General features: G+C 47.1%; 1 protein-coding gene across 1 annotated transcript; it reads left to right on the top strand.

Moving 5' to 3' along the window:
• Nucleotides 1–1,584: 1,584 nt before the first annotated feature.
• Nucleotides 1,585–25,077, top strand: MAN1B1 (mannosidase alpha class 1B member 1). Its single transcript, XM_065853520.2, has 13 exons — nt 1,585–1,805; nt 3,924–4,032; nt 4,782–4,918; nt 5,929–6,089; nt 7,426–7,535; nt 9,847–10,032; nt 12,169–12,317; nt 12,957–13,145; nt 14,138–14,328; nt 18,343–18,463; nt 21,059–21,256; nt 21,595–21,726; nt 22,562–25,077. The coding sequence occupies exons 1-13, from the start codon at nt 1,665–1,667 to the stop codon at nt 22,763–22,765; spliced, it is 2,028 nt and encodes a 675-aa protein (XP_065709592.2). The 5' UTR covers nt 1,585–1,664; the 3' UTR covers nt 22,766–25,077.
• Nucleotides 25,078–27,955: the final 2,878 nt, after the last annotated feature.

Below are 27,955 nucleotides of genomic sequence, written 5' to 3'. Positions count from 1 at the left end.
TTAAAGCACAATCAGTAGGGGCAGTTGGTAATTTTTCACAAATGACAGGTCATCCTCTTCTGGGCATTTAGTTTTGATCCCAGCATATTGTTCTTTCCTTACCTATTTCACCCCATGTTTCTCTCTTGGTGCCCATGTGAAAGCTGCTGGGGTTTTTAATGTGGTTTTAAGTTACATGAATCAGTAGTTTCCTGTGATAGGAAAATAAATATTAAAAATGCATGAATGCTTTCAGATTTCTGTTAAATTGTTCCTCCAAGTGTTCATAGCTTCCAGAAGTATTTGCTTGCTTAGTTTTTTTAATCATGAAGTACTCAGAAAAACACCCAATTTTCAGTTTCATCTGGAAATCTAGTGTGAGGTAAATTCTGAATGTAAAGGTTCAAATGATGTATGATAATTGCATAGTCAGGCACAGCTGAAAGGGAGTTCAGTGCCAGTATTTGAAGCAGGAGTCTTAAAGCAGCTGCTTCAATGTTTGTCTTTTTCCTGTTGGACTACAAACCCGATCTAGAAGTAATGGTTATTAGAAAAACAGTCGTGGTGTGGGGCTGAATGGGCACATCACTGAACAGCACCCTTCCCTGCTCCTGTGCACAGCAATCACGTCCCACCTCTGCCCTGTGAAGATGCAGAGAACTATTTGCACTATTTGCTGGGGGTCTGTGGAGAAGCAGGTGAGGGAGGGAATTGTGTGGGACAAGTGGATCCTGCTAAGTACCAAAACACAGTGCCAGATCTTACAGGTTTATTTGGGCAACCATTTAAGTTGCTTTTCACACATCCTCTCACAGATTTCAGTTGTCTGCTCTCAGGCCTGCGTTCCCCGATCATCTGCCCGGGACTCTGCGTGTGTGATGCAGAGCATCATGAGGGACGCTGGCTGGCAGACCTGGCTCTGGCAGGTGATAATGACATGGAACAGCTCTTCTCTGTCCTCGGGAGCCAACAAGTGTTTGGGGTTTTCCTTTGCCAGGCTCGCCTTCCTGGCCGGAGGAGCGATGGGGCTGTGGAGCAATGAGTCTTGGAGCGATGGGTCCGCAGGAGCGATGGGTCTGCATGCAGCCACCTCCTGGCGCCTCGTCGCTGCTGTGGCTGCACTAGAGGGGGATCTCCCACCTTCCTGAGCTCTGGTCATGGGCAGGCCCTTCTGTTAATTGTTGTCCAGTTGTTTTTCCTGATGACCTCCCATGTGCATATTTCCATTTGTTCCTTTCATGTCAATATTTCTGTGACTGGTCTCTATATTATAATCTCACAACACATAGGAAAAGCGAGGACTCCCGGCCTGTCCTTAGGTCTCGTTTCCCACCTGGGGAAGCTGAAGTCCTCTCTGGGCAGGGCCTGGCTCTGGTGAGGGCGGGTCAGGCGAGGCCAGCCAGGGGAGGAGGGAAAGAACTTCAGCCTCGAATGGCCACCGCTCCGCCCGAAAGAGCTGCCCGGAGCGAGCTCAGGCCGAGAGCGGCAACCCCGCGGCATCCGCGGAGAGCGCGGACCCGCCGTTGCCAGGGCGCGGAGCGGCTGTTGCTAGGGGCGCCATAGAGTTCCGGAAGTGCTCTAGAGCTTGAGCGACTCCCGGAAGTGGCCGCTCCGTCGCGCTCTGTGCTGGGAGCGGCATCATGGCGGGCGCTGGGCGGGCGGGTTGCGGGCCCTGAGGCGCCGCCATGTACTCGGCTGCCGCCGCCGCCGCCTCCTCCTCTCCGCCGCGACGGGACTTCATCTCCGTCACCCTCAGCCCGGAGGAGGCGGTGGGCGTCGGCGGCTATAACAACAGCAAGGCCTGGAGGCGGCGCTCCTGCTGGCGGGTGAGGGCGGCTCCAGACCGAGAGGGGCCCCGGCCCGGCCGGGAGAGCCGGGCGGTGACGACCGGTACCGCGGGCTGGTGCCGGGGTATCGGGCACTGAGGGAGCGCTCTGGGGCTGGGGGAGCTATCCCTGGCCTTGGGTGCAGCTGGACTGTGTGCTGGGTCCTGCCCTGGGGCCGCCGTTTCGAGCTGGGGAGGGACCCGGAGCTGCGGGACCTGGGCAGTGGGGCCGCCCCGGGCCGTGAGGCCGCCTGGGTAATGGGGCCGCTCCGTGCTCTGGGGAGGCGGCTTCAGGACGGCGCTCTGTTCACGCGTGTTCGGGGCAGCTCTCCCCGGCTGGGGGTTTTGTGCAGCGCAGGCTGGTTGATGCTCCAGGTCGTGCTTTATTTTTTATGAGCAGGATGCGCGGTGTGTTTGAGGGGAATCCTGCTCTCTGCTGGAGGCATCTTGGGGGGGCAACATTGCATTCTCTGAGCAGGAGTGGAGGGGGGTGAGATTTGGTCTTGATGCCTTTGCCCCCTGGTTTAGGACTTGAAGGGGAAGCCCCATTCTCTGCCCTGGGAAAGTAAACGGAACAGTTCTGGTTTCTGTGGGAAGGCTGAAATGTGAGGAACGGGGTCTGTGCAGATGTGACCTTGTCTGCCTGGGGCAGGAGTCTTGGGCTGAGGGGGCAGGTGGGAGAGTCTGAGTCAAAAGGACCCGATGACCCTCCTTGCAATAGGGGATGAGGTGTCGCTACCTATAGGTGGTTACATGAAGCATATGAGGAACTCGTTCAGGGAGGCAAATATGGCAGCTTCTCTCTTATTAACAGCTGAGGACATGTGGGGATGTTTTACCCTTTTATCCTTATTCTTTGTCAGAAAAAAAAAAAAGCATGATGGTGGTGAATGTCATTGTATATTCTTGTGCCTCATTCCTACCATCTCAAGACTCTGCAGTCAGTGCCTCTTCTCCCATCCTACCCTGAGGAGACACAGGGCTGCTGGTTCCAGGTGTCCTCTGCAACTTTGGGTGATGAGACAGAGTCGAAGGTGAAGGACTGGGATCAGCATCTTGTGTTCGTGGGAAGAGTGGACAGGATTGGTGTCCTGTCAGCAGCGTGGGAGGAAGACAGGACATGTGCTGTGGGGCTGGGCAATGAGAGCACATGGATGGTGCTTCACTGAAACATTTGCAGCTACTGATTGTTATTAAGAGGGTTAGAAGCACTGGAGGTGCTGTGGGGTGTAGGTGCTTCCTAGGAAGCTGCAGGTTGTTCTGGAGTGTAGCACTGACTTTTGAGGCATCCTCTGTATGTAAAAAACAGCGATGAGGAACAAAATGCGGCTCTGGTGAATTTTGATAGGAATGGCAGGAATCTAACAAAATAGTAACTTAGCAGTTAATGTTTAACTCCAACTGCTCCCTCTCTAAATGGAGGAAATGTCTCGGACTAATGTAGCATTTGCTGTCTGACTTTTAGTGATTTTGTTGTATATACTTCAGTTTTAAAAACACAGTTTTGCCCAGGACTAAACTTGAAAACATCGTGGCTTGCTCTTGCTGGCTTGCTTCATTTTCATGTTGCTGCGAGTTGGTGATTTTATTTGGGGTGGCAGGGCCTGATCTGTGTGACAGTTCCATACATGTTTTCCAGAGACTTTTCTTGTCTGCTGGACGGTCCTTAGCTTATTTTGAGCCTTCTTTGCTGCAGTAACATTTATAGTTTTCCTACCACCTTCTGTTTCTTGTTTTGCACGTGTGTTCTGCAGCACCTCCCCAGCCAGAAGGGAGGAAAGAGGCTTTGGGCTTGTTTTGCAGTTAACATCTGGGCAGCTGTGCAGGCCGGTCACTGCTGGTGGTGCTCTCTGGGGCTCTTGGCCCTCGCCTGTCTCGGACGTTTTGCAGCACGTGGCTCTGATGTTTCTCTGAACCTGCCGTGCTGGCGGGTTATGTTTCTGTTTTCTCTGTCATCAAACAAAATAACCAATGGATGTCTGCAGCTGGAAACAGAGGGTAAAATTAAACCTACTTGGTTTCTTTCTTACTCTGAAAGAACTGATAGAGAGTTTATTTTTGAACTGAGTAGGTTCTTACCGTCATGCTAAATATTCTAACTCTTATTTCTCTCCTAAAGAAATGGAAGCAACTGTCTCGACTACAGCGGAGCGTCATTCTCTTTGTGTTTGCCTTCTTGACCGTCTGTGGAGTCATTTCCTACACAAGCGTGGGGGAACCGTGGAAAAGTATGTGTTCCGTGGGGCTCAGAATTAATGGAATTGCTGTTGCATTGAAGAGATTGTTGTAGTTCTTATAATTAGTTTTAATTTGTAGTTCTTATAAGTAGTTTTGATTTCTGTTGGCAATGACTGGGTATATCCATTAAAGTGCAGTTGTGAGATGAGTTTATGGGACGTGTTTCAATGACTTATTTCTACTTAATTAGAAATATTTTTCATGTGCCTTTTTGTTGTTTATCTTGACTAGAGCAACGTTTTATTTTAGTTGATCAAAATTTGGAGGCTGTGAGTGTTTTTTCTTTATGTTTGCATGTAGATATTGGTAAACAGTAGGATAAGGTCATCCTCTCTTGGTTTTGATTGTCCATCACCTTAGAAATTCCATGCTTTTCTACAATGTGAAGGCACATTTACCTTTGATGTTATCTACTGAGAAGCTAAAATAATAGTAGTTTGAAAAAAAAAAAACATGTGCCTCTTAGCAGCCTCTGTGTATATTGGGGAGAGTGTTAATACCAAATGACACTTTTTTATCTAACGATTAGTGTTTATCCACGTTTTGTGAATGGAAACACTTTCTGGAGGTACATCTGGTGTGTGAGTGCAGCAAACTGTTAGAGATGTGCAGCAAACTGTTAGAGATGTGCAGCAAACTGTTAGAGATGTGCAGCAAACTGTTAGAGATGTGCAGCAAACTTAGAGATGTGCAGCGGGAGCTGTTGGGTCATTGTGCTGAGCAGTGTTTGTGTGCCCAGGTCTAACAAACAAACCACTGGATGAGCAGAACACAGAACCAGAAATTCCTGGATTAAAGCTGGCAAATCCAGCTGTTCTCCCAGCACCCCAGAAAGCAGATGCCAACCGTGGAGACTACCCAGAGCTTTCACCACAGGTACTATGGGAAGAAATGAGTTTTATAAACCTGCCAAAGAGTTTGTGAAAGCTGCAAATCATGCTTGTTTCCAACAGTTGTTGAGGAAAAGGGACTCGCAATAAAAAGCTGTTCTGGGTGGATCGCTCTCCTCTCAGAAGGGCCTTTGGTGTAGTATTTCCTAGCTCTACCATTTTTATTTAAGTGTTCAGTGTGTTATTTCTCGATGACTGGTACACCCAGCAGTGCCAGGGCTTTAGGTCATGGTCACCTCTTTCTTGAGGCTGCAGTTTCCTGCTGTGATTAATGATTTTGGGCTGGGAGCGCTCTGGACAGCAGTCTGGCTGCTGCGAGGAGCCGGGATGGAGTGTGAGATGTAGGAAACCGTCAGCATCACACTGAGTGGGAACGGCTGTTCTGCTGGCTTGAAGAGTAACTGCAAACAGAAGCGATGTTAGTGAGTTGTGAAGGGTTCCGTCTGTGGGGGATGCGATGGGAAAGCAGCACGCTGTGGATTAGTGGAGCTGAGGAATACTGGCAATACTGGTTGCTCTTCATGTATTTACCTCACGAATTTGGGGATTTCCATTTAATAGATATGAAATTTTGTATTAAATCTTTCCCTCACCATGCACAAATGTACACGTAATACTGTATAGTAATTCTTGGTATTATCTAACATCGGCATTGGGTAGGATTTTCTTTTGCGTGCTTTTTGCATTTACTGTCCCTAGTATTAATAAAATGGAACCAGGTATCTTTACAATCCTTTGGCAGTGCCTTGTGTTAAATTAATATCTGGTAGCACTAGAGGTAGTTTAAAAGTAATTTCTCTGTGTAAACTTACGAACTGGATAATTTTACCAAAGGTAAGTGAAAAAGCAAGGTCGTTAGTGTATTTTCCACTCAGGGCAGATACCAAAATAAGATTTATCTGGAGTTATCTGTAACACTGGTATGCTGGTGATTTATGGTTTGGAATTTCACCATCTCTGCAACATACCAAGCATATTTTTTTTCTTTATTTCCAGAAGCCTCCAAAGCCGCCTCACGTTCGGCGCGGTCCTTCCAACCTTCAGATCAAACCGCCGCGGAGGGACGTGCGGCCGAAGAGCCGCCATGACACCAGCAGTGTCGGACACGAGCTGGTCCGAGCTGAGCGAAATGAGAAAACAGAGAAATCTGTCATCAGGTAGAAAAGTTCCCAGCAAGTTGCAGTGCTCTGCCAGACCCCCAAATCTATTGGACGTTGGAGTGAAAATTGTGAGGCTTTTCTGTATGTGTGTGTGTAGTTGTGTGCAGGGAGCTGTACAAGATACACTTGTTCCTTATGAAAGAAAAATCATACAATTCAAAGACCCCTTATGCAGACACAGTAATATCTGTTACAGACAGTCTGTGCTGCTGTGATTACGTTTATATGGAGTTATTCCATAAGGTATTATTGACTGAAATATTTTGATTTGGGAATATGTGAGGGTCTGTAACTTGGGTATAGAACAGACTATTACAAGTTCAGCAAAGGTTCTTAAGATTTGGAACACTAGGGTTTTTTTTTTAATGTTCGTGTTCTTTTCAGCGCTGACAGCTGAGCTGATCACAGCAGCAGCGCTCTGCCTGCATCAGCGTTTTGGCTCTTGGTATTGTCCAGAAATCTCTCAGAATGACTGGAAGTGTCTTATTCTTGTGCTTCCACTTACGCTATAACTCATAGAGTTCAAGGGGTGGTAACAAGCAAACTTAGGAAAGCAATGAAACCGTAGGGGAGACTCATTTCCAGTTTGAAGAATGGAAGTAGGAAATTAAATGATGGGATTTATGTAAGTTGTAAGATATGCTGACTGTGAACTATAAACTTTAAAGGCCTGTAAGCCTGGTTCCCTCAGGAGGCATATCATGAACTCAAAGGCAACATATCTGTGTGTTAAACAGCATGGTCAAGATCGATTGATCTTAATATGAACTTGGCCTGACCTGAAGTCCATTCTGAAAGTCTTCGCGTTCAGGAGATTCTTAATAAAACCCTCTGAAAACTGATTTATGCCTCCGTGGCGGAAGGGAAGGCTTGGAACCCCTAGACAGTAAAGCAACTACTTTAAAATGGCCCGTCCTCTGTGCTCGTTCATGAATTTTTGATGATCGTCATGGCGTGATACTTTTTAGTGTTATTGACTCTTGCGATCGTTTCAGAACTGATAGGTGACAAAATAAATCTAATGCAGCATTTTCAGATGTTGTCATTCTTTTTAGAAGGTCTTTTTAAAATTCTGTTACCAAGTTATTTAATGAAATTCCAAGAGCCAGTAAGACACGTTTCTTAATCCAGTGAAATTTCTCTGGTGCAAATGAGTTTCTTTGAACAGAAAAAATGTCTTGTGGATAACATGGTTATTTTGATCCTTGACACAAAATCCAACTCCTGTTTTATTAAAGTATGATGAGGGAAGGGAAATGCAGAGATAAGTCTTATTCATTTGCATTGACCTTTGATCACATTAAGGCTCAATGACAATCCCTTGTGTTTGCAGCTGGAGAGGAGCAGTGATAGAAACCGACCAAAGCACTGAACCTCCCTCGAGTAAAATAAAGGAACCAGAAAAACCTTCATCTGTGGAAGCCGAAGACCAGAAGGAACCAGGTAAATAGTGCAGTTAATGATCCTTTTATTTCTGTTCCCTTTTATGATTGAAATTGTGCAATTCTTCCCCACACACATCTACCATATTTATTTATTCATTTTAAACAAAAAATGTCAGAAAGATTATTTACCTAGAACATCCAAGTCTTTCGGTGTCCTTATTCCCCCCTGACAGCCTCACTGGCTTGCAGAATTTGAAAATCAGTTGTAGTGACAGATGTTTGAAATCAGCCTTTGGGAGGAGGCAGAGATCCCATTCCCTGCAGGAACAGGCAGTTTAACACGAGGGCTGGGAAGGGCCGTTTCCCTCTCAGCAACGCTTTTACTTTTGTTCTGCAAACACGGGAAGTTCCTTCCTCCCTGAATTAAGCGGAGCTATTTTTGAGGCTGCCCAGGGAGCCGCAGCAGTTGTCTTGCAGTTGCCGTCGTCATGGAGCGGAGAAGCTGTTGTTCTGCTTTCTGCGTTCACACAAGGAAGTTCTGATATAATGAACATGGCTCATTGCAGTGTGATACATTCGGCTTGTGCTGGCTTAATATATGTGGAGTTAATTGTGCTGCTTGGTGTTTCTGACTCCAGAAATCTGTGTTTGTGGCTTTGAAAAATGTCAGCTAGGAGGCTTGAAATGATTCATGTTGGGTGTGTAACATAAGCTCAACTTCATGGGAAACTGTAAGCAAAAATTTCAGTAGAACCATGGAAAAAGACAAAGCTTTGTCCAAGATGGAAAATGCAAATTTTCTTTCTTTTTTGTATTAAATGAAAAGTTCAAGAGAAATAGTTTTGTATAACTGGATTTAAATTTAGAAGAAAGCAATGAATGAGACTGGGAAGATGAAGAGAAAATGGCATGTGGTAAATGAGCCTAGAATCGTATTGTTAAGCGAATGTATTCAGCAGCTGAATTGCAGCTGATTTAATCAGTCTGAATTCTGGTATTTCCTGACTTTCAGGTCTTTGAACTTTGCTGATACTCATCTAACTGCGTGTGATTATTTTAATGTTTTGTGTGCAGAAGTGACTTGTTTTTTTACCAGGGAGAGATCACTGTTTCCACCTGGCTGAGCTGCTGACCTGAAACCCTGGCTGGTGATTCTGCAGAGGAAAAGCATAATCTGAGGATGGTTTTTCCATTACACTGATCATTTAGTTTGGAAAAAGGCTTGTTTTGAGTAGAGTGCAGCAGAATTTGTTTGGTACAGCTGCATAACTCCCCTGCAGAAATCACAGAATCCCAGTGTCAGGGGTTGAAGGGGCCTGTAAAGCTCACCCAGTGCAATCCCCCCATGGAGCAGGAACACCCAGCTGAGGTTCCACAGGAAGGGGTCCAGGCGGGTTTGAATGTCTGCAGAGAAGGAGACTCCACAACCTCCCTGGGCAGCCTGGGCCAGGCTCTGCCACCCTCACCATTACCCCTTGTCCTATCACTGGTTGTCACTGAGAAGAGCCTGGCTCCATCCTCCTGACACTCCCCCCTCCATACTGATCCCCATGAATGAGTCCCCCCTCAGTTTCCTCCAGCTCCAGAGCCCCAGCTCCCTCAGCCTTTCCTCACACGGGAGATGCTCCACTCCCTTCAGCATCTTGGTGGCTGCGCTGGACTCTCTCCAGCAGTTCCCTGTCCTTCTGGAACTGAGGGGCCACAACTGGACACAATATTCCAGGTGTGGTCTCCCCAGGGCAGAGCAGAGGGGCAGGAGAACCTCTCTGACCTACTGACCACCCCCTTCTAACCCACCCCAGGTACCATTGGCTTCCTGGCCACAAGGGCCCAGTGCTGGCTCATGGTCACCCTGCTGTGCCCCGGACCCCCAGGTCCCTTTCCCCTACACTGCTCTCTAATAGGTCGTTCCCCGACTTATGCTGGAACCTGGGGTTGTTCCTGCCCAGATTCAAGACTCTGCACTTGCCCTTGTTCTATTTCATTAAATTTTTCCCGCCCAACTCCCCAGCCTGTCCAGGTCTCTGATGGCAGCACAGCTTCCAGTGTCACCACTCCTCCCAGCTTGGTGTCACCAGCAAACTTGCTGACAGTCACTCTATTCCCTCGTCCAAGTCATTGATGAATATACTGAACAGTACTGGCCCCAGCACTGACCCCTGAGGCACTGCACTGGATCCAGGCCTCAACTGGACTCTGCCCCATTGACCACGACTCTCTGACTTCTTCCCTTCAGCCAGTTCACAGTCCACCTCACTACCCGGTCACCCACTCCTCAGTTTTGCAGCGAGGATGCTGTGGGGACTGTGTCAAATGCCTTACTCAAGTCAAGATGAAGTCCTGAGCGAGGTGCTGTTTTCCCTTTGCAGTGCCCATCAATGACCGCCAGCTGGCCGTGATCGAGGCGTTCCGCCATGCCTGGAAGGGGTACAAGGAGTTTTCCTGGGGCCACGATGAGCTGAAGCCTTTGTCCAAGTCCTACAGCGAGTGGTTTGGACTTGGCCTTACCTTAATTGACGCCTTGGATACCATGTGGATTTTAGGCTTAAAAGAAGGTAGTATTTTTTTCCTCCGAATTCCTTGTTTTCTGTTGAGGCAGCGCATACTCAAAATACTTTGAGGGGAACGCTTATTACCTGTGGCCAATAAGTTTAGTTTTCCTGTGAGGGTAAATACATACATATATGTTTATGTATAAAAAGAAATATTTTTTAAAAACCCAACTATGTTAAAGGACATAATTTTGAGCCAGAAAAAATATTCTACCATTACATATAACAGTGGATATGTCCTAGAAACTGTGGAATGGATTAATAAGCCTCCTGACTTTTGTTTCTGTGTGTTGAGGCTTAGATTGCGGGGTGACAATAAAACCCTGGCAGATGTATTGTTAACCCCCTTTCCCCCTTCCCACTCAGCACAGGCGATCGGGAGGGAAAGAAGGACAGAGAGAAGAGAGTTGGAAAAATTAAAGATATTTTACTGATGCCACTGATAAAATAGAGAAAATAATACAAAATATACAAAACCAATCTTGGAAGTCCCGGAACTGCAGAGCTGGCAGCCGAAGTCCTGGACTGGACTCTGCAGCAACCGGAGCTGGATTCAGTCTGTCACTGGCCTCAGTTCGCAGGGACGACCAGCAAGGTCCTCTCTTAATGTCGCCATAAGGAAAAGGGCCGGGATCCTCGTGATCTCCCACTTTATATGAAGTATTCACGTGAATGGGATGTTAGAGTCCGTTGGTCAGTTTCTGGTCACCTGTTTCTCGTTGCCCCTCTCGCAAGATGTGACTCTGTCCTTATCAGTAACCTCACATCCATTGCTGTGTTCACCAAAACATGGATCTGTTCTCCAGGAAAATGCAGCTCATATGAAGCTTTAGCTGACAGGCACATTCACTAAAAGAGAAACTTGTTTTTAACAGAACCAGGACACTGTGCTGAGACCCAAGTGCTCTCTTTGTGCCGTTGAACAGCCACTCTGGGGTTGCTGCCCGATGCTGCTCGTAGGTCGTTAGCTGACAACCCCCAGGTTGTGTTTTATCAGTCCTAACACCAGGATTTCATATTTGAATTTCAGAAGGTTGTTTCTGTAAGGAATTAATTAATTAATTAACGTGCTTAATCAGTATTTAAGAGTATTGGTGCTTGTGTTATTGGTTGGGGTTTTTTTGTGTGTGTGTTTTGGTGGTTTTTTTTTTTTTTAGTGGTATTTGAAGATTTCTGGAACTCGTGTCTATTTAACCTTGGTAGATAGAACCACCTTTGTAAACTCATCGTCATGCACATTTTTGGTGTCAAGATAGGAAGAACAGAGCTCCTAGTAAAGTGACAATAAACAGTGAACGTTTTCCATGGGTTTATCTCGTCTGCCTTTGGAGTTTGTGTAAAATACTAAATCGAATGAGAACTCCGTATCATGAGTTTGCAGCTCTAGGGCTGAACAGCCTGTCTTGAACTTCCATCGTGTTGACATTGTGCTGCTTTTTTTTTTCTCGATTAAAAATTCATTGCGAACTGCATAGAGCTTTTCAAATGAATATTAGTAATTTAGAAGTGTTCTTGGTGAAGGCTGCGTATTTGATAGCAGTTCTTTTGCTGATGGCCTCAGAAAGCTCCTGGGGTTTCTGCTGGGTACAAAATGCGGTGTACATGAAGGTTCTGTGGGAGGTTCTCGGTTCTCGGCCTGCGTGGTGACGCGTGAACTCCCTCCTGTTGGACCCTGGACCAAAGCCATCACTGGCTGATGCTGCTGATAAACCAGCTGTTGAATCTAAAATGGCTTTTTTACATTCCATTTGGAATCAGTAGTGCGGTAAACAACTGGTTTTGTTTCTGGGGAAAACAATTCCAGACTGTCGGGGTTTTGTGGGTCAGTAGGCGGCAGCGCGTTGCTGGACCGACGGCTGTTAACTAAAGTGACCCCTGGTGTCTCAGGAGATACTCTTAGAAACTTTTTGCTGGCTGTTCCTGTCTGTACGTGTCTGCGGGGCATGCTGGATGGGAATGGAGCTGATGGCAGTCAAGCTTCTCCAGCATGTGCTATTCATTTTACTTTTCCACCTATCATTAGGATATCTGTAGACAGCTCTAAGTAGCTGCCATGGATATATGGAGCACTAATGTCTTTAGTCTGGTTGTTGGAACATTCCAGAAATTCGTAACTGAACTACTTTTTATACCTTGCAGAGTTTGAAGAAGCAAGAAAATGGGTAGCAAACGATTTAGTATTTGATAAAAACGTGGATGTGAACCTGTTTGAGAGCACGATCCGTATCCTGGGGGGCTTGCTGAGCACCTACCACCTCTCTGGAGACAGCCTCTTCTTGGAGAAAGCCGTGAGTGACCCGTCTGACCGATGGGCCGGATTGGTGTTCCACACCGGGCAGAGCTGAGGGAGGATTCACCAGCGAGTTAAATGTTGCTGGGTTTTAACAGCTTCATGTTTAAAGTGAAGGGAAAGGGATTTACCATTAATCTTTTAAGCCTGCGGTTCTGTTTGCTCTCTGGGTAACCTCGGAGCCGCGCTGTGCTTTATCAGGTGTTCTTATATCCCTGTTCTTCTGTTGGTGAGGAGCTGAGCGTCATAAAGATTGTGAAACAAAAAAAGAAGGAAATGGTAGGAAAAGAGTAATAGTTGTGTTTTGTTGCCCTTTCTGTGCATTTTTACAGCATCAGCCGCCTCTGTAGATTAGCTGGGTGCAGTGACTGATGTCAGGATTATATCAGTGTTGCACAGGGATTGCAGACTCAGCCATGGCTTGGGATGCTGGGAGCAAATTAAAACTCTGTACTCATTGCTATCAATAAATCCAGGACCCTTTTTAATTCTTGGCTCTCTTGTGACATCTAAAGCTAAGCTGCTGTTCTTTCTTTTCCTGTCTGCTTGGTGAAATGAAGTCTAAAGGGATGTGCATGTGTGTGCATAATTATTTTTGGTTTTGTTGTTTTGTCCTGTGTTCTTGGGTTTTCTTTAGAAAGACATTGGGAACAGGCTCATGCCAGCGTTCAAGACCCCGTCCAAGATCCCGTATTCGGATGTGAACATCGGCCGGGGCACCGCGCACCCACCCCGCTGGACATCCGACAGCACCGTGGCCGAGGTGACCAGCATTCAGCTGGAGTTCAGGGAGCTCTCTCGTCTCACTGGAGATGAGAAATTCCAGGTATGGAAGTATCGGTCGATGGTTTTCTCTTTGTTCACCTCTCCACAGCTCCACCACTGACTCTCCATCAATATACTTGCTCTCTGTAGTCTCAAAGTGACGTTGAGTGAGTTGTGAAACTCTGGGGGAAGGAAAAGAAACAAAAGTAATTCCAATTATTTTCTTAAATCTCAGAAAGCAATAGTGGAGGGAAATAATCTTTTCCTCCCTCAGAAACAGTTTTTGATTTAGAAACACATGAAACAAAAATGCAAACAGCAAACCCAAGCCACAACAAAACCCAAACAAGCACCACCCCCCCAGGCTCCCTGTTTTTGTCACTGACGTTCTCGTTTGATGCCAGGTTATCAGATTTTGAAAAAATACGAAGCTGAACAGCAGAGTGTGAAACTGCGCATTGCTTAATGTGGTTAGAGCTCTGCGTGTGGTTTCTTAATGCCGTTATCTAAATGCGAAGAACAAAACTTTGGTGTTGCCATCCAGGGAGCTAAACTGTGACTCACGAGATAAGGGTCTGACAGCAGGCCACAGCCTAAGAGAAAGTCACTTGAAATGAAAAGAATTCCAGGGGAAATAATATTTCCTGCTCTTCTTTTGTTTGGCGATGTTGTTTTATTGTTTTAAACCGCATCCTCAGCTGAAGGTTGAGCTATCGCATGATTCACGTAGCTGTTGTTTTAGCTGGACATCTACTTTGCAAGTGTGTTTAAGTCAGGTTATGGTCCCATGCCATAGCACTGGCGTTCGAGTGGCCTTACTGGAGGGAACGGAAATAACTAATTATTTCACAGTATTGAATTGTACCCAGAACACTATGTTTTGAGAGTCAGTTTGAAATGCTGTATTCAGTAGATTGTATGAGCTGAACATGATGTCCCTGATGCAGATTCGAGGAAGAATAGTTAAAGATTTGTTTTGGGTGTGAAGTTACTACCACAGTTTTGTACATCATTGGTAGTTGTAATTTCTGTGTGCTGTTTTCTTTCTTCTAGAAAGCTGTAGATGAGGTGATGAAGCACGTTCACACCCTCTCAGGGAAAAATGATGGACTAGTGCCTATGTTCATAAACACCAACAGTGGGCAGTTCACTCACTTGGGGGTCTATACCCTGGGAGCCAGAGCTGACAGCTACTACGAGTATTTGCTCAAGCAATGGATTCAGGGAGGGAAGAAAGAAAACGAGTAAGTTCTTTCCACTTCTCATAGCGGTGTGAGCTGTAAAATCTTCTGTCCTGGTTTTCTGCCTAAGGAAAAATAATGTATGTGCCCAACAGTCAACTGAAAAACAAAAAAAATATATATTTTTTAAAGCAAGCTAAGCAAGCAAGCGGCCCTGTGGTAACTTGTACAAACAACATGAGAGTTAGGCTTAGTCTCAAAAACAAGTCAGAAAGCTTTGCTTCCTCAGCAGCATCAGACGTGAGGAGTGTTACAGACAGGAGAAGAGAATTAAGTCTTTGGAGCGGATATGGAGCATAATTAGATGCTTCTGGAATACTTATGATACTTTGTTTCATCAACAATGTCTGTGTTTTCTCTGGGTTTGTTGGGGAAAGGTGAATCCCACAAATGGTTGAGGTGGGAGTTTTGGTCCAGAGGCAATAACTTTTCTTAGACAGAAGAGACTGAAGTTTGATGTCTGTGTAAGTTTTGCTTTAGGTCTCTTATGCTTCTCTTACCTAAGTCAAGTGGAAGAGAATGTTTGCAGAGCGCAGAGGAATTAGAGATGTCAGAAAAGGTTTCCTTCAAAACAAGACAAAAAAATCTAAGCAGTTTGTGTTGCTTATAAGCGAATTATATTGGACTTGTTCATGTTGAGGGGTTTAATGCCTGCAGAGTGACAGTGTGCCTCTCTGAACCATTCCTTTACATCAGAGCAGGTGCATCTCTACAAAGAAAGTTGGTGTCACTGCCTTTTCCAAGCCGTACCTCACTGTAAATGGAGAACCGTTGTCCTTGGGAGTGTGAATGATGGCATTTTGTGAGCCTCAAAATGGAATCATTTGATGGAGTTTTTGTCCAATTAAAATTCCAATTAAATACTGTAAAGCGATATTTCACAACAAGAGTGGTCAAACATTGGAGAAGTTTGCTCAGTGTCATTGAATCTCCGTCTTTGGATGGACATACTACTACATCTTGGGATGGAATTACTAAAAAAATGCACGGATAAGCCCTCAGGCAACCTGATCTGACTGAATCTGCTTCAGAGCACCAAGAGGTGCAGTCACAAGGACATCATCTCATTGCAACAACAGAGCCGTGCTGGGACAGCTCACCCGACCGGAGTGTTGTCCTGGTGGGCTCTGGACTCTTTAGGAAGGCCCGGCCAGCAAGGCGAGCTGGAGGAGCTGCACTTCATGTGAGAGAGCAACTGGATTGTATTGAACTGTCTAGGAGGGCATGAAAAAACAACTTGAGTCCTTATGGGTAAAAGTTAAGGGACAGGCTAACAAGGGTGACACAGTCATGGGTGTTTACTACAGGCCAACCAATCAGGCTGGGGAGGTTGATGAGGCTTTCTACAGACAGCTGGAAGCAGCCTCACAGTAGCGCTGGTTCTCACGGGAGACTTCAGTCACCTGGACAGCTGCTGGGAAGACAACACAGCTGAGCACGCACAGCCCAGGAGGTTCCCCCAGGTCACTGGTGACAACGTTGTGACGCGGGTGGTGGAGGAGCCAACATGGAGAGGGGTGATGCTGGACCTTGTTCTAACAAACCAAGAGGGACTGGCTGGAGATGCGAGGGTTGGGGGCAACCTCGGCTGCAGCGACCATGAGATGGTGGAGTTCAGAATCCGGTGTGGAGGAAGCAGGGCAACAATTAGGATTAAAACCATAGATTTCAGCAGGGCGAACTTTGGCCTCTTCAAGGTCGTACTTGAAAGAATCCCATGGGGTGGGGCTCTAGAAGGCAGGGGGTCCAAGAGAGCTGGCTGATATTCAAACATCACCTCCAAGCTCCAGACCGATGTGTCCCTATGAGCAAGAAATCAAGTAAAGGGACTAAGAGGCCAGCATGGATGGGTAAGGAGCTCCATTCAAAACTCAGGTGGAAGCAGGATGTCTATGTAATGTGGAGAAAGGGACAGACCACCTGGGAGGAATACGAGGAGGCTGTTGGAGTGTGCAGGGATGTGGTGAGGAAGGCCAAGCTCCACTTGGAATTAAATCTGGCCGGGGTGTGAAGGACAATCAGAAGGGCTTCTCCCAGTACATCAGCAGCGAAAGGAAGGTTGGGGGAAATGTAGGTCTGCTGCTGAATGAGGAGGGTGCCCTTGTGACAGATGATACAGAGAAGGCAGAGTTACTGAATACCTTCTTTGCCTCCATCTTTACTGCTTGGACCAGCACTCCAGAATCCCAGACGCTAGAGACAGAAGAGAAAGTTTGAAAAAAGGGAAAGTTAGCCTTGGTTGAGGAGGGTTCGTTCAGAAAGAATTTAGGCAAACTGGACATCCACAAATCCATGGGCCTCAATGGGATGCAGCCGTGAGTACTGAGAGAGCTGGCAGATGTGATTGCTGAGCTGCTCTCCATCATTTTTGAAAAGTCATGGAGAACAGGAGAGGTGCCTGAGGACTGGAATAAAGTCAGCGTCCCTCCAGCCTTCAAAAAGGGCAAGAAGGATGACCCAGGAAGCTACAGGCCAGTCAGCCTCACCTCCATCCCTAGGAAGGTGATGGGACAACTCATTCTGGATGTCATCTCCAAGCACATGGAGGAAAAGATGGTTTTCAGGAGTAGTCAGCATGGATTCACCAGGGGGAAATCACACTTGACCAACCTGACAGCCTTCTGTGATGGCATGGCTGACTGGGGAGGGGAGGGGAGAGCAGTGGGTGTTGTCAGCCTTGACTTGAGCAAGGCTTTGGACACTGTGTCCCACAACATCGTCACAGGCAAGCTCAGGAACTGTGGGTTGGACGAATGGACAGTGAGATGGATCGTGAACTGTCTGGATGGCAGAGCTCAGAGGGCTGTGATCGACGGTGCAGAGTCTGGTTGAAGGTCTGTAGTTAGTGGGCTTCCCCAGGGGTCCCTGCTGGGCCCAGTCTTGATCAACCTCCTCATCAGTGACTTGGATGAAGAGACTGAGTGCACCCTCAGCAAGTTTGCGGATGATCCCAAACTGGGAGGAATGGTTGATGCACCAGAAGGCTGTGCTGCCATCCAGCGAGACCTGGATGGGCTGGAGGAGTGGGCAGAGAAGAACCTGGTGGGATTCAACAAAGGCAAGTGTAGAGTCCTGCACTGGGGAGGAACAACCCCAGGCAGCAGCAGAGGTGAGGGGTGGACCTGCTGAAAGCAGCTCTGCAGAGAAGGACCTGGGAGTCCTGGTGGACAACAGGGTGGCCATGGGTCAGCAATGTGGCCTTGTGGCCGAGGGGGCCAATGGTACCTGGGGCGTCTGCGGAAGAGTGTGAGCAACAGGTCAGGAAGGTTGATCCTCTCCCTCTGCTCTGCCCTGGGAGTTGTGTCCAGTTCTGGGCTCCCCAGTTGAAGAAGGACAAGGAATCACTGGAGAGTCCAGCGGAGGGACACAAAGATGCTGAGGGGTCTGGAGCATCTTTCACATGAGGAGACACTGAGAGAGCTGGGGCTGTTCAGCTGGAGAAGCTGAGAGGGATCTGATCAGTGGATCAGTATCTCAGGGTGGGTGTGAGAGGATGGAGCAGACTCTGTTCAGTGGTGCCCAACGCCAGGGTGAGGGGCAACAGGCACAGACTGAAACACAGGAGGCTCCATCTGAACATGAGCAGAAACTTCTCTGCTGGGAGGTGCCAGAGCCTGGCCCAGGCTGCCCAGAGCGGGTGTGGAGTCTCCTTCTCTGAGACATTCAAACCCCCTGAGATCCTGTGTGATCTGCTCTGTGACCCTGCGTGAGCAGGGCTGGGCTGGGGATCTACAGAGGTCCCTGCAACCCAACCAGGCTGGGATTGTGTGATTGTTTAATAGTTAAATAAAGGTTTTACTTGAAAAGTAAACCCCGTGTTGCCACATTGCGAGGGTAACTAATTAATGTCCTGTTGATGGTGACTTTGAGGGTTTTATGTCAGTTTTCACATTTGTTTAAATACTGTTTTTTAGACTGAAATAGCAGTCTCCGGAAGGATTGTGTTGAGTGTCAACTGTGATTAAACGTGTTCTCACAGCATGTATGTGACTAACTGGGAATGATTTCACTCCACAGGCTGTTGGAAGACTACGTGAGAGCCATAGAAGGGGTGAAAAAGCATCTTGTGCAGAGGTCGCAGCCCAAGCAGCTCACTTTCGTGGGAGAGCTCGCTCACGGCCACTTCAGTGCCAAGATGGTAAGAAGTACAACTGCGTTTAAACAAAAGAAAAACAACAAAAGAACTGAAAAACTGCCACCAAAAAGGGTCCCCAAACATATGGGTGGGCAAATGCAAAACTGCTGTGCTGTCTTTCCCCCTCCCAGGAAAACAAACAGACAAACAAATAAACAACAAAACAACCAGAAAAAAACAACAAAAATAGCTGTGAAAAAGCCAGGACTGTATATCTAGTCTGTGGTGGCAGTGCTGAGTAATTAGTTTGTAGGCACCAGTCACCTGTGCAAACCAGGGGCCTTCACCTTGAGTTCCTGCAGTAAATGCAGTTGTGTTCCTATAAGACTGAACATCTGGTGCTAGAGACAAATTTTCTTTCTTTTTCTGTTTTGGTCATAAAATTCCAGCATCTGAAACTGTTGAGGTAGTGCCTATTTTATATATCTTTTTATTTTCCATAGTTCAAAAATACATGTGGACACTGGCACACCTGGCTTTTCAGAGTTAGCATCAAAAGCAGCAGGTGATCCAATGCTGTGCTACTGGGTTAAAGGAAAAGTGTTATAATATTGGAGGGTTCTGTCCATTCATGACATTAGGTTGTTTTTCTATATGTGGGATTAGTAAAGCACTGATGTTAGCTGTAGGGAAAATTGATTGAGCTTAACACCCTTCTCTTAATCTGTGCATTCATACTTTTTAACATATATTTTAAGGTCTTTCAGTTAAAAGTCTCGTGCAAGTGTTGTATGTGTGTGTGGCTTTTTAAGATGTGTTATTCATGTCTGTGTAGCCTTGCACGTTGTGTTTCCATACCTGAAGTGAGCTTCAGTGAGTGCTTTGACTTGTCTGGTTTCCTGCTGGAGTGGTTCTGAGATGGTTGGTTCTGGTTTCCAGGGGATTTCCCACAGTCTGTTCAGATGTGCTGGGTTTGGGTGGAGGGGGCACCCCCATCCCACGCTGTGACACAGTTCAGTTCAGACAGATCCGGCTCGGGTTTCTGCATGTGTCAGTGCACCTGGTTCTGTCCCGGGGGTTTGGTGTTCGTTATTGGGTGAAAGGCTCCCCAGGTGTTGCACCCCGACCAACTGGAAAAACAAGGGATGTTCATCTCCTGTCTCCGTGTTGACCTTCCCCACCCTCAACCGTTTCCCTTAGGACTGGACAAAGCTTTCAAAGGTCCATCCAGGTGCTTGTGCGGTGTTTGCACTGTGGTTTTGGGTGATGAAACCCAGGTTTTCATTTTGAACTGTAAGAATCATTTGAAATTCCATGTGACATCAATCTGTAATGGTTACGTTTGCAATGTCAGTGCTGGATTAGCTCCTCAATGAGGGCAATCAGCCTTGTATTGTAAATTGAATTTTGCTGGGCATGCGTATTGGGCATTTCATACAATCTGGTTTTTAATGTATTGTTGGAAAGTTAACTAAATTAATCTTGGTTGTTGACAAATGTTGCACAGTTCTTGTAGCAACACCAGTCTTCTTGGCCTTTGAACAAATTGTTTGCTGTGGCAAGTAAAAGCTAAGAAAGAAGTGGGCCCCCAGCCCTTTCAGTGTGGCTGCTTTGGCTGGGAAGGTGGCAGGAGCGCTCTTCACACCGCCGGCCCGGGCCCTACAGACACAGCTGAAGCGGTTGTGGAGGTGAACTGAACTGTCTGGACAGCCCTACAGACACAGCTGAAGCGGTTGTGGAGGTGAACTGAACTGTCTGGACGGCCCTACAGACACAGCTGAAGCGGTTGTGGAGGTGAACTGAACTGTCTGGACGGCCCTACAGACACAGCTGAAGCGGTTGTGGAGGTGTCTGTGCTGTGACCAGGACGGGCGGCAGAGCGGGGGCTGCGCATGGACCAGCCGGACCCCGGCTCCAGGAGAACGGTGCTTGTGCATCTTCAGTGCCTTTAGACCTGAGCCGTAACCGTTTCTGTACCCCAAATAACGTTGCCGCAAGGGCTGAGCCTTCGGACAGAAATGCGCTCAAAAGCTCACCAATGTTTTCCAGTGCTGTCAGTGGATCTGACGATCTCTGCAGCTGTTGCCTCTCCTATAGTGATGCTGAGGTGATTATTTCAGAGTTATTAAAATCTCCTTCAGCTGACCTCTCCCCCTCTTCCAAAGCTTTGTTTTCTGTGGCCAACTCTCATCTCTGTTCCATTGTAGGTTTAAAATCAAATTCAGGTTATCAGTTTGTCCCTTATGTTCTCCCTTGAGTTGTGTCTGTTGAGAAACCTTGGGGGGATTCTGCCCACCCCCCTTCATGAGCTGCTATGAAATGGCCACTTCTGGAAACCAAAAGTCATTCTCTCCCCCTTGGTCTGGCCTCAGCCCTTTCAGAGACTTGACAGAAAAACACACCATCCTGTACATCTGTCCAATGAGTGATGTGTCTGTAATGATCCTGCCTGCCTCACACTGCGTTAAGTCAGATTGTTTAAAAAGTTACCCTCAAGATATTGGTACCTGAAACGTAAAACTAAACCAAAACAACAAAAAACCCAAATGAAGAAAAGACACACAGGTAGGGGACAGAGAGGTGCACACACACGCACGCACACGCACACACATGTCTGCTGTGTCATTTTCTCCCAGTACGAGTTGTCTTGTCTTGCAGGATCACCTGGTTTGCTTTTTGCCTGGTACTTTGGCGCTGGGGGCTCACAACGGATTGACGGCTGATCATATGCAGCTGGCCGAAGCTCTTATAGAAACCTGTTACCAGATGTACGCTCAGGTAGAGACGGGCCTGAGTCCAGAGATCGTGCACTTCAATCTCCATGCAGAAAAGGGCCACAAAGATGTGGAAATCAAGGTAAGCAACTGGCTGGCCTGAATTGTAATTTGATGGTTTCTCTGTATCTGTTCTGCTGTCCAAACTCCCATCTGGACATTGGTGATGTGCTCTGTTGTGGGGCAGCTTGTTCTTTTGCTGCCTCACTTTCTAGGTTTTTAATTGTATTGTTTAATTAATTTTATTATTCTAGGTTTTTAATTTAATTTGCTTTTAGTTTCCTCTGTAGTGTACTTAGAAGCTGAGTTATACATAATAAGCTCTTTGTGGTAGATGGAGATGGGAATCACTACTTTTCTCCCTGCACGTGTCCTTGAGGAAATCCCTTGTCTGACGGTTCTTGCCTTTTCTCCCTCCAGCCTGCAGACAGGCACAACTTACTGCGCCCAGAGACTGTGGAAAGCCTTTTTTATATGTACCGCTTCACGGGTGATAAGAAATACCAGGACTGGGGCTGGGAAATCCTGCAGAACTTCAATAAATACACACGGGTAAGGTCAGCTTGTCCCAACCTTGTCCTGTCAGGACTGTGTTCACTTCACTCATTCCCTCTCTAACAAGAGCTGTGGAAACCTACTCTCTTCCAAGATCCATCCAATGCCTATGAGGAAATTGATAAGAACACAGAGAGGAACTGAGTTCCCGCAGTGCCATACAGTTTGACGTACGCTACTTAGCACAGTCGGGAAAGAGCTGGTGTTACGTGGATGTGAAAGCAGGATGCAGCAGCCGCACGCAGACTGCCCAAGGGTCTCTGCGTCTTCTCGGAACCTGCCAGAATTTCTGCTGTTGTCTTTTTTAGAACTCAGCGCCCAGAGGACCTGGCTGGTTCGGAAGGACCCTCTGGTGATGGCACAAAGAACAAAACAGCCACAAAATGGTGTTAATGTTTTAATAGAGGGATTTTGTATTCATGCTGACTACACAGATATCGCTCTGTGCTGTGAGATGTGGCCTAGACACCCATGGGCATTAAATACCCGTGGTCTCTTCTCAAGAGAATAGACATGGTACTTCAAGCAACTCTCCTGTAGAAATTGCACTGGTTACTTTCTGTACATTTGTCCAGAACTTCAAGGGTGTGGTTTTTGTGAAACCTCTTTAAATTAAGCCTAAATGGACATGTTGCTTCATTTTATCCTTGTGGTTTCTTTTAAAATGCAATGAGATTTTTTTCATAACTGAAGTTTTATATGCAAATGACAAACATGCTGATTTGTTTCTTGGCACTTACTTTCTCAAAGCACATCTGGATGTTAACAAGTGAAAATAACCTATTTTAGATTATCAAAATATACACTATTTCTTTTTCTCTTTTTGGCGCAGGTTTCTACAGGCGGTTACACCTCCATTAACAACGTCCAGAACCCCAGCAACCCAGAGCCGCGAGATAAGATGGAGAGCTTCTTCCTTGGGGAAACACTCAAATACATGTTTCTGCTCTTCTCAGATGACATAGACTTGATCAACCTCGACAAATACGTATTTAACACAGAAGCTCATCCGCTCCCTATCTGGGCGCCAGCGTAGACTGGGGCTCAGTTGACCTTCCAATGGTGGTGTTTTTGTCTTCAAGTCACTTTACTGTTCAGGGTTTAAGAGATGCTGTAGTGCACCTTTTTTTTTGGCTTAAAACAAAACCTTTAGGAAAGCATCTCTGGTTTGGAGAAGTCATGTCAGTCTTAAATCTAATCCCTGCTTCGGGGATGGACAAGCTGTGCCATACTGAGCTGGTTTTCCTCATATTGATGCTGAGGTCCAGAGAAGAATTGTAGCATGGACCACGACGTTCCTGAGGCTCTGGTGAACCAGAACTCACATGTGTCAGTCTTACTAAACGCTCATTAAATATCAGGAGTGCAGCGAGTTGTCTTACAGCACAGGACTGTCCCTGGAGAGAAGGAACAAGCCCACAGGTTCCTGGTTTATTCTGGATTCACCGAAACACTCGGTTACTGCGCCGTTCCGCCCTAGGAGCGCCCGGTGTTTCAGGTGGTGAGTGGGGTAAACTGAAGAACCGTAGCGGTGTCGGGCAGCGCTGAGCTGTCAGCGTCGCTGCCCACGCTCTGGTGTCATTGTGACCAAGCTCTGCTGCAGCACGGTGGGAGCAGCAAAGCGTCCATTGAACAGTGTCTTAGTTTTATAGAGCACTTTGAACCGTCAGTTCGAGCCGTGGCTGAAATGAATGATGGAAGAGAATTTGCTGCTGGTTTGGCTCAAAGTAGTGTCTAATTTTGTAGAGGTATTGCGGTTTTTTAACTTATCTGCAGGAATGCAGGAGATAATGTGAAACACAAGTGAAACTACACATGCATTTTCTATATTATTTGCGTCAGTTAGACTCAGGTATTCTGACTGAAAGCTGCTTTCTGAGGCTGCACACCGGGAAAGCTTGAGAGCACATGGGGTGTCATTGTCAGTCCGGCTCCCTCGTCCGTTCGCATCCACCGCTGCAAACAGACCTGCACCTGTACCACAAACATTCATTGTTTCTTGAACTGTGGAGAAGTTTTCTTCTTTTTTGTCCTTGGAAACACTTTGGGTAGAAGTATTTTCATTAGTGGTATGAAAAGCAAACAGTCTGAGTGTATTACAACAGTTCCTGGTCCAAATAGAATTAGTGAAATCTGTTTGGTTGCTCGAATACAAAACAGACCCAGGTGTTTTTTCAGAATCTTCTGTCAGCCCTGGGATCTTTCATTTTTATTCGTGCGAATAGAATACAAAGCATGGATTTGGAGGTCAGCTTTCTGTAGTGCTTTTCCTTTTGGTTTTGTGGCCACTTGGACAGTCCTGTATTCACAGATGAGTTCTCAGAAATTTACTTGTTCGTATTTCTTGCAGAGGTTCTCACCAAAATGTCCTTTCCCGTCACCAGCGGGAGTGGCAGGAAGGGGCTGGTTTGCGGTGGACGGTCCCCTCCGAGCCTGGGACTGATAGACGGAACTAATTAAAGCTGACTGTAATGATTAACTTGCCAGTGGCTGAGGGGGGTGTGTGTATTTTATAGTATTTGTAAAGTCAGATGCATCTCTTTGTTTTATGCTGATAATTCTGTTTGCTGGAGTCAGAAGTTACCCTTGGGACCACTATTTAAGTCTTTTAAAGAGTATTTATCATTCCCTGTACTAATGATGGCTTATGGAATTGGAGAAATCTTACGAATTCCTTAAACGCACGGTTTTGTGTCCTCAGAGAACTCTGGGATTTGCAAAGCATGACAAGTGTGTGCAGAACGCTCGCGCTCCCCAGCTCGCGTGGCTCCAGGAGCCCGGGAAGCCGATGTCTCCGGTACAGGTGCCGTGGAGCCCGGGGCGGTGCCTTGTGTGCACAACCCATCTGCTCCTGAGACTGTTTTGTTTGACATAACAGCAAAGAAGGAAAATGCTGTTGAGACTGGGAGGAAACCCCTGCAGTGGGTTTGTTTGCGGGGGTTGGTGTTACTGAGGAGCTGCTGCTGCCTGAGAGCTGGAGGCTTGAAACGAGATTAAACAAAACAAAGACAAAAGCAGTGAAACTACCCAGACCCTACTGACTTGCATTGCTTTGGCCTTCTGCCCTCAATTGAAGCTCCTGTTAATCATTTAATTAATGACTTTGCTATGGTTTGTAAAACTCCCAGAGTTTTTTGTAGAGGAAACAGATTTCTTAGGCAGCGGAACACATACCAATGCTCACCAAAAATCTTCTGTTGTTGAAGTCTTAATATAATTGACTCTACAAATGGGACTGTGGGAGTCTGTGTTGTGATTTTTTTTGCCTTATGATTGGGTTGAGAGTAATAATTCATTTCACAATGAGTTGAAAGAAAGGAGAATAAATCATTACTTTCCCAAACACAATCCTGAGTGTGCTGGTCCAACTGACTTCTTTTCTACATAATTGTTCCTGGGAAACTGAATCTCTTTGCCAAGAGTGGCTTTACTGTCCTTGTCCTTTAAATCTGAGGTTAAGATTGTTCAGTTCTACCTTTGAGAAAAATGCTTGTTTCACATTTCTGTATCGCGTGTGAGATGGCAAAAACCTAAATCACCCGATAGAAGCTCATTGCTTTTTCCTGTGTCAGGTGAGTCTCTGAGCGTCACAGCCCATCTCAATTGCTCCGTGTGCTCCCCAGCACAACAGAGGGTTCGCACGTCTGGGAAGAGTCTTCTCGAGTACTCTGTGGTTCTTTGACCCGAGGCCTGGACCGCGGGGTCTGTCCCCATGTCGCGTTTCGCTGTTCTGGTGCTTCTGGAGCCCGAGTTGAGTGTTACGGAAAGGTCACCTCTTTACCAGTGATTCTGTGCTTTTGCACAAAGAGCTGCCTTGGTTTCCTTCCCAGAGCTGAGTGCCTTCCCTAATTAAAATAACACAGCCCAAACCCCTCCCCAGCCAGCTGTCCCCTCCACGGGCGCTGTCCTGGCACGGCTGCCGAGGGCTGCGCGGTGCAGGACATGCGGCTCTTGTACTCGGGGCTTTAAGCCACATCTTAGAAACAAACACAGTACAAATTTCGTAGACTATAGGGCCACATTTAGCATCTAAACTCTGAGCTTTCTGAGAACTGAGATCTCACCACAGGTCTTAAAACTGGAAGCGTTCAAGGTCCGCGGTGCTGGCTGACAGCGACCCCGTTTCACAGGGCTTCCCGTTGACAAGGTTTCTGACATCGCTCAGATCCAGCTGTATTTACTCCTCCAAACAGTAGCAAAGAATCCGCTTTGTTTCCCGCTCTGCACCAGTGTGACGTCGCAGTGTCGGATACAGACATGACACGTTTTGTTTGCACAGTTTTGTGTCCTCGTGCCCTTCAGGACCGATTTCCAGTGCCACACTCCATGTATTTAACAAGACCAGCGAGGCTGATGTGTCAGGGTAGCTCCGCACTGGCTGGCAAGCCTGGTGCTTCAACAGAAGGGTTAAGAGTTTCGTGACTTTGCATTCGGGGAGAAAGGCTTGGGTTTTTGTCTCCGTCAAAGTCTGGAGGCCTTGGCTGCCGCTAAAACCCAACCCTGCTCAGAAACGCATGACTCGTGCTTGCTGGGAAAACCTGCTGGGTTGCACCATCAGTTGTGAAACTCTGACCCAAAGGTGTGTGACCAGACACACTTCTCACTGCTGTGTGCGATGCCTTGGTCCTGCTCCTCCCGCTGGCGATGATCGGGCGGACGAGGCTTTTCTCAGCACTGGTCCAGCGCTGACCCCGCGTGGGGCTCCGCGCGTGGCTGCTGCTCTGGGTCACAGACTCTGTGTCCCCCTGCGCTCCTGCCGGGACCTGCGGCTGCTGCTCGGGGCCCTTCAGCCCAGAGGGCACCGCCCGCCCAGGGCTTTCCGCTTAGTTCCCGTTCTTCCTTGCCCAGAGCTTCCAAACGTCACGGATGTTTGTGGCAGTGGCTTCAGACATCTGCTGCAGTTTCTGAAGCCTGTTTCTGTCATCATTTTTAGTGCTGCTCATCTATCATCTGCATGGAAGTCCATGTATATCTGATGTATCCCTTTGCCATGGCATCTGGAAACTTTTAGCTTATCCTACCGTGTAAATCAAACCATTTGTGTCCCTTGCACTATGTGGATTCCTTTGAGGCAAGTACTATCTGCAAGAGGAAAATACGGGATCAGGACAGTGTATTATAAGAGGATTAAAGAACTCATCCTTGTGGAAGGTCAAAAGGCACAAACCAACCCTCTGGCCAGATGTGATGACTTGCAGGTCACTTTCCAAAAGACTCATAATGAACTTGGCTTGCTTTAATTAGGCTGCCTGCTTGCTGGGAGCTAAGGGTGCTGTTAGAAAGGTGATAAAACGGAGATGTAATCCTCTCTGTCTGCAGACACATCCACTGCTGTCTGCCTTTTTAATGTGGTGCTAGTTCTGACAAATTGCTGGGGTACAGCAGATTTAAACTCAGAAAGGCCGGGGCTCCTTGGGCATGGAGGGCGAATACCAGACCCTGGTGTCCCCGTGAGGCCGTGAGGGGCAGCGCTGGATAAGCCGCAGTTCCAGCAGAGTCTGAGCAAAGAGTCTGAGCTCTTAGCAGAGGCGTGGAGGTTTTTGCCAGCACACATGGAGAAGACGTGGGTCTTAGTGAGGATGTAGTTCCACCAACAGTCTTAAAGCGTTTTTCTTTGGGGGCTGGAGTTTGACTAATTGTGTCTTCCATATGTTGTCCTTCATCTGCACACACCTGAGAGATCTGACAAGCGGTTTCATCTGTTCCTGCTCTTCCCTGCACTCCTCAGCGAGGTCGGGGACCAGGCGCTTTGGCCTTTTGTACTCAACAGGGAAAAGGCGAGCGGATTGTGTGCAAAAACAACCCCTTTTGTCAGCACCTGAATGTTGTGAAATAGCACGGGTGGCTGACACGGGGGCTCTGGGAAGCTCTTGCTCGGTGGTGGCAGCGAGGACCCCACGCTGCGAATACTCAGCACAAAGCGCGTGTTTGAGCAATGGCCCAGGAACCAAACAACGCTGAGACTGCTGTGTAAGTACCGTAAGCCCTGGGAGGCTCCTCTGTGAACTCATGACATGGTTATAAATAGGTCACCTGAGGCATGACATTGATTACCAGGATTTAATAGTTTTGCAAGTACGCTACTATTTATTGGAGGATAGAAATTCCAGTAGGTAAGAATCCACCTGTTTATGTGCAAAGATGAGTTTACTCCACCTGGAAAGGTGAGAAATATCTTTTTTTCTTCTCTGGTTATATTGCCAAGCAAAGAAATTACATCACACAC

The sequence above is a fragment of the Patagioenas fasciata genome, chromosome 20 (genome assembly GCF_037038585.1).
Source record: "Patagioenas fasciata isolate bPatFas1 chromosome 20, bPatFas1.hap1, whole genome shotgun sequence".
Lineage (NCBI taxonomy): Eukaryota > Metazoa > Chordata > Aves > Columbiformes > Columbidae > Patagioenas > Patagioenas fasciata.
Note: the sequence above shows the minus strand (reverse complement) of the source record. Positions and strands in the feature narration are given on the sequence as shown.

Excerpts from the sequence above, each read along its gene's own strand:
- MAN1B1 (XM_065853520.2), top strand. The coding sequence starts at position 1,665 with ATGTACTCGGCTGCCGCCGCCGCCGCCTCCTCCTCTCCGCCGCGACGG. Across the intron at positions 4,033-4,781 it reads CGTGGGGGAACCGTGGAAAA|GTCTAACAAACAAACCACTG; the intron begins GTATGTGTTCCG and ends TTGTGTGCCCAG. Across the intron at positions 10,033-12,168 it reads GATTTTAGGCTTAAAAGAAG|AGTTTGAAGAAGCAAGAAAA; the intron begins GTAGTATTTTTT and ends TATACCTTGCAG.